This window comes from Microcebus murinus, chromosome 14 (assembly GCF_040939455.1).
Source record: "Microcebus murinus isolate Inina chromosome 14, M.murinus_Inina_mat1.0, whole genome shotgun sequence".
In the NCBI taxonomy this organism is placed as follows: domain Eukaryota; kingdom Metazoa; phylum Chordata; class Mammalia; order Primates; family Cheirogaleidae; genus Microcebus; species Microcebus murinus.
In genome coordinates, this window is record NC_134117.1 from 10,872,163 (window position 1) to 10,883,776 (window position 11,614).

At 46.0% G+C, this 11,614-nt stretch overlaps 1 protein-coding gene across 1 annotated transcript in view; it reads right to left on the reverse strand.

The window, feature by feature from the left end:
- Positions 1-10,764, reverse strand: part of GRK5 (G protein-coupled receptor kinase 5) — a 192,667-nt gene extending 181,903 nt beyond the window's left edge. The window contains exon 1 of the mRNA XM_012739156.2: positions 10,501-10,764. Coding sequence (XP_012594610.1) covers positions 10,501-10,552 — 52 coding nt within the window. The 5' untranslated portion in view covers positions 10,553-10,764. The remainder of the gene's footprint in view (positions 1-10,500) is intronic.
- Between the last annotated feature and the right edge of the window lie 850 nt (positions 10,765-11,614).

Consider the following 11,614-nt stretch of genomic DNA (forward strand, 5'->3'; position numbering starts at 1 on the left):
CTTCATCTCTCTGGGTTTGCTTTCTTTCTTTCTCAAACCAGAATAATAACTACAACAAAAAAACAACTCCCAGGTCTACCCCACAGGGCTGTGGTGATAATCAAAAGTGAAAAACACAGGACTGCCTTTTACAAAGTGTGGGCTTGTTTTCGGAGCCTGTAGGCTCTGCCTGATTTACACATGCAAAACCCCAGGGCAATAAAAAAGTCATGGACAAGTAAACTCTTTGACTGAACTCCATCTTGATTTCCCTACTCTAAGCTTTGAATGCCATAGAAAAGATGACTGATAGCTCAGAGGTGAGGGATGTTAAATCCCAAAAGTCTCAAAAATGTCACGTCACACATATCATGCTCCTTTCTCATAAGAAAATCTACTTCGTACATCCCTAGGGTCACTTAACTCTATTTCAGAAATTATTACTATTCTTGCCAAAGGGGAGGGGGGTGTTATTAGGCAGATACTCCCATAGGAAAAAAAAAATTAAAAGTCTTTTAAATAAGTGCATAAAGATGAATATATAATGAGTACAATATTCCTACACCGTTTATAATCCACTTAAAAACTGGAAAATACAAATGACCCACTACAGGGGCTTGATAAAACCAGTTGAAGACAATCAAGTCAGAGACCCCTTTAGAACCGGATAACCCCTAAGGGTCTGCTAGAAAATACCCAGCATTCCACTGAAACAACGTTCGGCTTCCAAAGTCTTTCACAATTTTTCCTGACACCCGTCTGCTTCATGGGAAACTTTAAACACAGATATGGAAAAGCACTACAACCTACTGTTGACGGGAAACAGCTGCAGAACAGCGTGTCTGCGAGGACCCCATTTGTGCAAAATTATATCTAGATGCTCACATGTGCATGTACACACACAGATCTGGAAGAACATCCTCCTAAATACTGACAGCAGTCATGCCTGAGTGGCGGGATTGGCGGCAGGGGCGTGCGGGAGGGGAGAGATTTTGAGCTCTTGATGCTTTGCGTCGTGGTTAGGACTTGCCTTCAGCAAGCAAGTAGGATCTGTGCAAATGTTTTAAAATATCAAAAATGAGATAGGATGACTCCTATCTATCTAACTGTGAGTCACAGCTGCACACTTGACTCATCTTTAAATGCCTCACATATGCTAGCACTGAGGTTCCAAACGGCTGGCGAGGTTGCCGAGGACAGTGGTGGGGCGGTGACGGAGCAGAAGGGATCTCAGACGTGGCGACTGAGGCTGGAGCTGAGCCCAGGCTCTGGCACTAGCAGGGTGCTCTAGCATAAGGTATCTACCTCTCTGAGCCTCAGATTCTTCATCTGCAAGAATGGAGAATTTTTTTTAAAAAAATCACAGAATTGCAAAGATCAAATAAAATGACAGTCACTAAGGGCTTTATACTTTTTAAATTATTGTTTTAAAGAAGATGCCCATTGCCCACCCTACCCCCCTCTCTCAGAGCCTAGCATGGTTCCAAGTACACAGTAAGTGCCAACTAAATACTGGATTTATGGCACTAGGGAAGAGGCAGAGGCCAATCTTGGGCTATTCCCATCAGAATTCTGCTTCCATCGAACCTTCACGATCCTGCGTTCTAGGCAGACATTTAGAGCACACAGGCCCACCCCAGGTGACAGAAATTACAAGCAGACACAGGTTCACTTCTCAGCACCTCCCCAAGAAGAACTTGACTCTGAACAGGCCTCTCGAATCTTCTACCCCCTCACGATCATTCCTGAAATGTTTTTAAGCTACCAAAAAAGACTCGTGAGAATACCAGGGATCATGCTATACGATAGCCACCCAATAGTCGCCAAAGTATAAACTAAGAAATAGACCCAAAGACTAACCTTCACCTTGGTAACCATTGAACAGTGCAAGGATATCCGGTTTTCCTTCCTTAATTTATATTTTGCTACAGGTTATAGAGAATTAAACTTTAATTTTTTAAAATCCCTCTAATTGGATACTACCGATGGGAACACATCTGGGGCAAATATCTGGGCCCGGTGCATTCCATCCCGAGCACTGGTTAGTGGTTTGGAGAATGAATGTGTGGCAGAATAACCAGTGGTTGCTAATTATTATATATCACAGGGTTTGGCATCACCCATAAAGCCCCACCATGCTGGCCTCTTCCTCTTCAGAGAGGATTACAGAACTGACTGTTTAGAAATTTTTCCTCCAAGTTAACAGACGTTTTCCTTGTCTTAATTGGATCCAGCCTCCCTGCCCATGAGCAGAAAGGCAATTTTTCTTTAACGATCTCATCCTTCAGATGCCAGGTCATCGGCCATCCCTGGGTCTAGAGGGATTACTGCTTGGCTTCCTATTTTCTTTCCATTTGCTCAGCCTCATCCTACTAGTGATGTGAAAAAACATGTGAAGATTGTGTCCTAAGCTACCTTCGATTTGGCCAAAAAAGGGATGAGTGTTATCAGCAAGAAACATCTCCTCCGACTCACACAGAGCTTCAGTATTGGGGAGAACTGTTTGCCCCGAATGTTTGGTCTAGCGCAAATATTTATTTCTTCCAAAACAACTAAAACAAACCACTTCCAAATTAGGGGGGAGGGGGAGTCTGCCAAACATTTTTCACAGTTAAGACAAACATTTGGAAAACATTTTCCAATTTGCCCTCTACCCTTAGTTAACCTTTCTTAACCATGTTGAATCATTTCCTAATTTATCATCTACTGTGACATCAAAGTCAATTTCTTGAGGATCTCACTTTCTCTGGAGTATTGCTTATCTGAACGCTTGGGACCAGAAGTGTTTTGGACTTAGGCTTTTTCCAGATTTTGGAATGTTTGCATTATACTTACCAGTTGAGAATCCCAAATCTGAAAATCCAAAACCTGAAATGTTCCAATGATGATTTCCTTTGAGTGAGTGTCATGTACGCATTCAAAAAGTTTCGGATCTTGGATTTCAGATTTTCGGATTAGGGGCGGTCAACATGTATAGCATCATTCATTCTAGACATGTTTTTAAACACCTACTGTGTTCCAGGCACATGCTTATCTGACATACACCCTCCCTGGTCTGTGGCTGCAGGCTTAGTGGCATCAACCCATGATAGCACCAGGCTTGAGAAAAGGTAGATGCTGAGATGTCCTTTGCCTTTGTCATTCAAGTTGACAGCCCAGTCTTCACTCCAGCCCCTATTCTTCCTAGAGCTTGGCGTTCCTTCTTTTGGGATGTTATCTACACAACCCATCAGGTTTCCTGAGTGTACTGACAGACAACATTAAGACCAGGCAGAACACATTTCTGCATCAGACATTTAAAGCTGTTTTTCCTGGGCCATTTCTTGACCCTCCTCCAACCTGTTTCCATTTCAGAAGTGGCGCTGAGACTCATGCCAGGATGGAATTCCATTTTCAAATGAGGTTTCATAAGACTTTTATCAGATATGCAGACCAATTACACTGGCTGGGTTCTCTCCATCCTGTAGTTGGGTAATTCTACCCTCACCCCTCCCTCCCTTCCTGAAGTGGTTAAGTTCAGAGCTACACCTTCTCTGCAGCAGCAGATCAAAGGCATGACTTCCTGTTCCCTCATTATCAGGCGGTGACATCATGCTGCCTCCTTGCCAGTATCTCAAGTCTGACAGTGGAGCCCCAAGGCAGTCCACGGTTCTTAGAGACTGCCTTGCCTCACAGAGATGCTGGAAAAGTAAAGTTGCTAAATCAATGCAAAACATACACACACACACACACACACACACACACACACGCACACGCACACGCACAAAGAGGTTGACACAGTTTCTAAATGCGAACACTCATAAGGTTACCACTGAAAAATAGAAAGGGGATAACCCTGAGAGAGGTTTTCAGGGGGAACGGGCCACTTCAAACCCTGTCTTTGGGAGGGAGGGGGCATGCCCTGCAATCTGGCAGAGGAGCCCTCCCCACCTCGCCTACTCCAGCTCCCTACATTTTTATTAAGCAAAGAAAGCTGCAGAGACCTGAGCATATACCTAAGGTGCCACTGTCAGGCAGAGGTCCCCGAGGGCAAAGGTCTCCTAAGGAGTAGCAAGCGCCCAAGGGAGGGGGGCGTGGGGCAGATGTGACCTGCACGTGGGAAGCCAGAGCCTGCAGGGACTGGCGAGCCCACTGCCCACCTCTTGGCTCTGCTGTCCACGATGTGGCCCGCACCTAAACTCCTGTCACTGTCCCCACCATCACCACCCATCTGGTTTAAAACCCTGTCCCTTAGGGGCAAATCCTTGGCCACTAGGCCTGCTAAAAGGAAGAAAATAACAAGAGGCTGACCTTGCTCGTTTGTGGTGTTGGTAGGAGGGGCACAGGCAGAGGGAGAATACAGGTAAGGAGGTTCCAGAAAGTAGCATAACCACATATGTGTGTGTTTATGCACATACAGACATTGATGTATGGTATGTTTACTACCCACCCTCTCCTCAATCGCAGATACACAGCTCTCATGGAAACACCCAATTCAAGGATTCACCTATCAGTCATTCACAACCTAGTAGGTATTGCATTACCCAACTGTACTCAAATTGGTACCTAGCAGAAATCAGGATCTAAGAGGGAAATTATATTCCCTACTTGCCCCTTTTTCTGGGGAATGTGACAGAGAACCTCTTTCTCTTCCACAATTACAACCTCGTGGACATTTACAGTTAAAAACTGTACCACCCTGAGAAATGAGTTTGTTTCTTTGGCTCACGTTATCACAGGGGGAAGAAAGGTTTACTTTAGAATATGAACGAACTTTGGAGGGTAGAGGAGATCTACCTGCAATTGCTCCCCAAAAGTCCACAGCTCAAGTGACCCTGGACAAGTGACTCCCTTTCTTTTATCTCGTTGTCCCCATCTGTTAAACCAGGGCTAAGCTCTCTTCTAGAAAGGAAGGGCAGGGCAATAGACCGACTGAGAAGGCTCGGGGCAGACAAGGCATTGGTGGCCCTGTGGCCTCTGTCACTTCAGGACAGAGGAATGTACTTATATGTTTATCTTAGCTTCTTTTGCTTTCTGCACAAGCTGCAGAAGTTGTCCTTTGGGGTCATTTCACCGTTGCCTAGTTAAAATAGTATTGGTACTCCACAGATTACAAGTTCCTAGAGACACAGCAGGCCCTATCAAAATTGGTCTAATTTATTCCTGCCTTCTGTCAAGAGATGTCACCAGGTGACTCTTTGGTACAACCTCAGATACAGCCCCTTCCTCCAGATACCAGAGTACAAGCAACTAACTGTTTCATCGTTTCAAGTGCTAGGATTACAGATGTGAGCCACCACACCCAGCCCAATTGCATCTTTTAACCCATCTCTTGCTGCATTTATCCAAGGCTGACATCCCAAATGTCTTCTCTGCACAGGGTCCTTCAACAACCACATGTCAAACAAATGAATAAATGAATTTTAACCTTGCAAGAATTTCAGATGACGATTCAAGAATGGTTTCTTCAAATTGAGAAATGGAGGTGGGGGGAGGGTCCAGTCAGGAAGTAACTGCTTTTTCTTTAAAAAGTAGCATGATTTATACAAAATGGAATGCTTCCTCCAGTGTTTGAATAGTAGTAAAGGAACAACTTTGTCTTTGCCCTCCCAAAATAAATCTTTTTAATATTTAAAATATTTTTAAATAAAATTTTCTACCAAAATATAACAGGATATGTTTTAAAGTAGAAACCATCCCTATTATTTAAGATCATAATCCATTTTAATCTTTTAAAAATAACATCTTAAAGCTCTTTGTCTTCACTATTCTATTTTGATGTGAGGTGTGGGGGCTGAGGGTAGTATGACTAAAGGCATTCCTAATTTTCTTCCCAATGTGTCAACTGTTGGTGGTCACTTTCTGGTTTTTTTTTTTCAAGTTTCACCTCTGAGTTGTATGATCTATGGCAATGACACCTTTTTGTAACAGTAAGACTTTTTATTTCGAAAATAAAATTCAAAATTTCAAAAATGTCTAGCTATTATAATACTTTATCCTGAGCCACAAATAATAACTTTAAATACTACCTGCAGTCCTGGATGGTTTTATAAAAACATTGAAAGTTCCCAGGCATGGGTTGCACAGCCCTTGGTAAAGGTGAATTTGGTTATACACGGAGCCTGTTCCTGAAATTCACTTGGGCATCTTGCAGTCTTCAGCCCAGACCCAAAGGGTATCATTTAGCAAGCCACTATGAGAGTTACAGCTTCTGAAGACATAATTTAAACAAAGATTAGTTTGGGCACTAGAAGAATCAAGCTCTTTGGAGGTTAGAATCTGACAAGCAGCAGCTAAGCTACTGAAAGATGAGAGTCGTGTAGGCATTTATCTGATGATTTTTTTTTTTAAAGGCAGCCAGATTAACTACAAATCATCATTTGAAATCTTTCTTTAAGAAAGCGAGGCCTTCTGAAAACATTGCTTTTGGTTTCGCTCCCTTCAAGCTGTCAGCACTGAAAAGGAAACTTACAAAAAATAAAAGGCAGTTTCATTTAACGGCATTGTGTTGAACAGGCCAGCCTGCTTTTTACACACTGAGCTGCCTTCACCAGGATGAAAGCTGTTGCTCTTCTGTACGCTAAGATTGAAGGCAGAAGCTACAGGGTGGGGTAAGTATGCCTCCTCATAGCCTTAAGAGGGCTTCGAGCTTCAGAGACATTCCGATGTTCTCATAACTCAATACACCGATGTTTCAGTTTTGTCATCAGAACGAGCAGTACAGGGGAAAGAGGTTGGGAGTGGGGTGGGGGGGTCACAGGCGTTCAGCCCTGCTGTGGAATGCTGAGTCTGCCCAGCACAGAGCTAAATGCCGACTCACTCCTCCTCCTGCCCTTCCTAACCTCTTCCAGCTTCACCTTTCCCTAATCTTGATCATCAGGAAGATCCAGGCCAACAAGTCCCAGAGTTATCTGAGAAAATGGTTCTTGCATATTCTGGTTTTCAGCAATTGTGACAAATGGCAAAGTTATTATGTTCCTGTAGTCAATTCCTGTATCAAGCTCAGGAAAATGTGATCAATACTCCTTCAGACATCTTTATTGATCAAATATGGTCACTGCCCGCCTGAGAAGGAAAGGTGGGCCGTTACGAAATTTTGTCTCACCACTACTCACTCAGAAGATAACAGATCTAGAATATGAGAAAAACACAAAAAACCTCTACTGCAACAGTAAAACCAAAAAGAAACACACAAAAAGCATTCTACAAACACTCTGTCTCACTATTATTTCAACACTAGCTCGCTTGCCAATTTTCTGAGATTCTGAAATGTAAATAGACAGAGTTATTCTGGGTCTCTTTTTCATTAAATGCTTAATCACTTAGCTCATTTCCATAAATTGGCATGAATTCAGTCTCCCTTCTTTCTTTTTTCCTTAACCACTTTTTAGGTGAGTAATCTAAAGTTCTTAAGAATAATTAAGTTGATGTTTTCTCATGATACCAGGCCAAATAAACAGCCCACGAAATACATTTCGGTGGTTTAAAATTTTGAACCCAGATCTCTATCTTTCCTTATTTCAAAACAATTGTCACAAGGGTGTGACTTACTTGCTATATTTTCTAATTACTAATAATAAATCATTTTTACTCTAATCCACTTACAGGTTTACTATTTTATTGCTACATTAACAATTGCAACTTTATATATACCTTATTATGGCAAGAATTTGAAAGCACAATGAATTAGAAGCCATCTGCATTTAAGAATGCACAATAGTAACAAAGGATAGGCCCCAGTATTACCCACCAACATGGCCAGCTACAAATTTCTTTACAGCGTTTGCAAAGTGTGTCTGTCTTTCTTCAAAGTCTGTTTCTCTATTGTTTGGGACAAATGTGACTTTTGCTCGAAAGCCACATTTTAAATTGTTTACAATGTATTTTGTTAAGTGAAGTAAATTAAATTTCACATTCACCAATTATATTTCTCATCTGTAACCGTTCACAAAAATCTTTAAGTAAAAAGTTTTTTTAAATATTTTAAACTCAGATTTTTTTCATGTATTATCAATTTCACGTTAGATATTTCACTAAACTGATTGAAACTTTCATTTCTGAATACTTGGATAAAATGGTTATTTGGAGAATTACTCAATTTAACACAATGAATTCAAGTATATGAGAAGAGATTAAATTGCTTTAATCTCTAAAAGCTTCTACACTCATTAAAATATATGGACTCAAATCTTTAATAAAAGCCCAGCCAAAAGAAAGTGAAAGCACTTAATATCATGGATTTTTCTCTCAGCATAAGAGAGAAAGAGGGGGAGAAATGCAAATCTTAAAATGAAGTTTCTATGTAAATGATTAATATTTCTCACAGGCCCTCTCCATTTCAAAAGCATCATCAAGAGCTATTTTCTCACCATGAGATGACTACCAAACCCTTGCAGCGAGACTGAAAAAGACTTTAAAAGGAAAAAAGGCAAAAAGCACATTCTTGAGCACTTTTAATCACTGTAATTCTACCCCAATGGGAGTCGGTCACTCCACACAAGCTTCCAGCCTGCAGCTCTCGTCCCTAAAGCTCTAAAAATAAAAAAAAAGCCATGCAGTTTGTTAGCCTGACAAAATAAAAATATCAGAAAGTAAATTCATTTTGGTGAAAAAAACTGGGGAGAACAATTGGAGGAGGGGGACTGGAACTGATATCACTTTGCCCACTCTAAGCAAAACATTACAAAAGCAACCAAATGCTGAAGGAAGGAAAAAGCATCTCTCAGGCAAACAAATGTCTACAGCACCCACCAAATCTGGAGAGCAGATTCCCTGGCCAACAGGAGGAACCAGCGAAACTTGCAAGGCCTCCAGTACCATCATATCCAGTGATTTCTCAAGAAATAATTTCAGAATAGAGGGAGGGTGAAAACTTTCCCAGCCCCTGAGACCTGAGATGTACAACTGTGTCCCACCACTAGGTGGCTGGCTGCAAAGGCTGCAAGAGGGGGCTGTTTTTTCTTCTTCCCCTCCAGGAAAACTGCCTAGCCTAGAGGAGAGCCCACCAGCTCTCACCTTGATTCAGTTCACTAAAAATGTCAGGATAGGGGGAAAAAAATAATTCAGACCTTAGAACCTGAGATCACTGAGTAACAGCCTCTCCTAAAAATCTGTTCACATGAGAGCTGAGCAATTGGGGAGTTGCAAGGGGAGATGAACCTGCGTATTTCATACTCTGCTGGGGTTTTCAAAGCACCGGCTCCCTTCGGGGCTTTCAAAGCAAACCTTCTGGGTGGCTGCTTTAGAGTGACAAATAACCATGAAAGTAGGACATGAATGTCAGGTTGAGTTGCTAAAAGCCAGCCCAAGGTGGGCTGTGTATCACCTACCGGAGCAGTGTGTACGGCACCACAAGGTGATGGAACAGGCTGGACAAACATGAATCATTTTATAGCTGGCCTGAAATTCTTCCTTCATTCATCAAAGTGGGTGAATGAAAATACTAAGTAGGTAACGCATTTTCGCCAGCTGCTCACCGAATATCCTTCTAAAGTCAAGCCCTTACTTAGTCTGCCTTCCACCCTGGGTATCAAATAAAGCCTCCTCCCATGAAAGGGAAAAACCTCTCCCCCTTTTATAAAAAGGCTGCACACAAGAACTCAAATCTTGGCAAAAAAGATGTTACATAGATTCCAGGTATTTCTAAATATATATGTTTACACGCACACAACACAATCACTTTAGGAAGCATCTAAGTTTCTGGGCCCCTTTTTGTTTCTTTTTTTTTTTTTTTTTCATCTCAAGGAAGAGTCAAAATACACGTTTATAGGGTTTGACTTAGGATCTTACCCAATCCATTTAGACAATATTTCCTGCCAGCTAAATGCAGGAAATGCAATGATTTGCATCCAAAACACAGTTAAGCACCAGCACACTTATCCTTCTTTTCTTAACGGAGCCAAAATAAAACCGTTTCAGTTATCACACTCCCAAGGAAGAAAAAAAAAAAAAACCTGAAATACTGAATTATTTTCCAGGTGACTTGATTATTTGATTACTCTATGAACAGTCTAATTCCTCAACATCTTACTTTGCCTTAAAAAGGCTTCCCTTCCACACAACGGGATTTCCCTAAGAAACATCCCAGCGGATGGTTTCCAGCAATAGTCTGTATCAACTCAGCCTGCGCAAAGACTTTGCTCCTGCTAATCCCCCCACCCCCCGCAACACACACTCCAGTTCACACTCAGAGAACCATCCCGGGCCGGCTGGGAAAGCTATTTATTTGCATGTTTGCCCGTCTCTCCCTGAATGAATGCTTTTCCAACTGACCTTTCAACAGCTGCCGAGAAGGCACGATCGGTAGGGTGAGCGCTGGAAACGAGGAGGTATTTAGCATCCTAACGCCCGCGACCTTCTCTGCCCTAGTCCAGATTCTCCGAGCCCGCGGGCGGGACCCCGGAGGGTTCGCAGAGCAGAAGTGCCCGGCTGGCGACCAACTCGGCGACCGCGGGCATCCTGCGCGGGCGCAGCCCACACGCCGCCCGACACCGCACCCCGGCCCGCGGCGAGCGCGCCGGCACGCACCGGCCCGCCTCTTACCTTCCCTGGCTTTCAGCAAGACCGTGTTGGCCACGATGTTTTCCAGCTCCATTGACAGTCGGCGGGCAGCGAGGGAGCCGGCCGGCGGGGTGTCAGCGCCTGGGGTGCTGCCGCTGCTCGGCTGCCGCTGCTCGGGCTGCCGCCGCTGCTGCCGGAGCCGGGAGCGAGCAGCCCGCCGTGCTACCGCATTATTCCCGCCCCGAGCCTCGGAGTTCTCCCCTCTGCGAAGAGGAGCCGCCGCCGCCGCTTCTTCCTCCCTCTGTGTCCCCCTCCCCCCTCCCTCGGCAGTCTCCCCCCCACCCCCCACCCTCCGCGTGTCTCTGTCACTCCATTCTCCTCCCTCCGGCTCCCTCGGATGCTTTAATGCCTCGGATGCTTCTGCCTCCCCTCCGTCCCTCCCGGGGGTGTGGTACTAGCAGGCTGGGCGGCCGCACTGCGCAGGCGCCGGCCCGGCCCCGCCTCCCGCCTCGGCGCTCGCGGCGCGGGGCCTGCTGGGATTTGCAGTCCGCCGGGCCGCGCCGCGCGGGGGCTGGGCTGGGCTGGGCTGGGCTGCTGGCGCGCGGCCCCCCGAGCGCCCGACCCACCCGGGACGGCTCCGGGAGCGGAGGCGGGCACGGCCCGGCTGCCGGGCGAATCACAGGCGGCCCAGCCCAGCCGGAGCGCCCGAGCCCGGGTGCCCACGCCCCGGGCTCCCGCTCGCCCCCTTCCCGCCCCGCCGAGGGTCCGGGAGGCGGAGTGCACAGGCCACGGCCCGGCGGGAGCCGGCGCGGGAGGACCGTGAGCTCGGTCGCGCGCCGCAGCCGCTTCCTCGGGGCCAGCCGGGCCCGCGAGGGGGCCGAGCCCCGGGCGGCGACGCGCGCCCAGCACCGGCCGCCGTCCCCCTCGCGTGCGCGCCAGGCCGCCGACAAAGGTGTACTTTGTCTCCTCAGAGGGCGCGAAGAGGTCTGCGAGTCGGCGGCCACCGGCGCGGGCGGCCCGCGTCGGCGGCCGCGCAACCCGAGCGCCCCCCGGCGGCCGCGGGGTGTGGGGCGCGGCAGCAGGTCCACGCGGACGGTGCCCCCAGCGCGGGAAGCGGCTCGCTCCGACACTAAACTGCCTTCCAGCACGCCGGGCC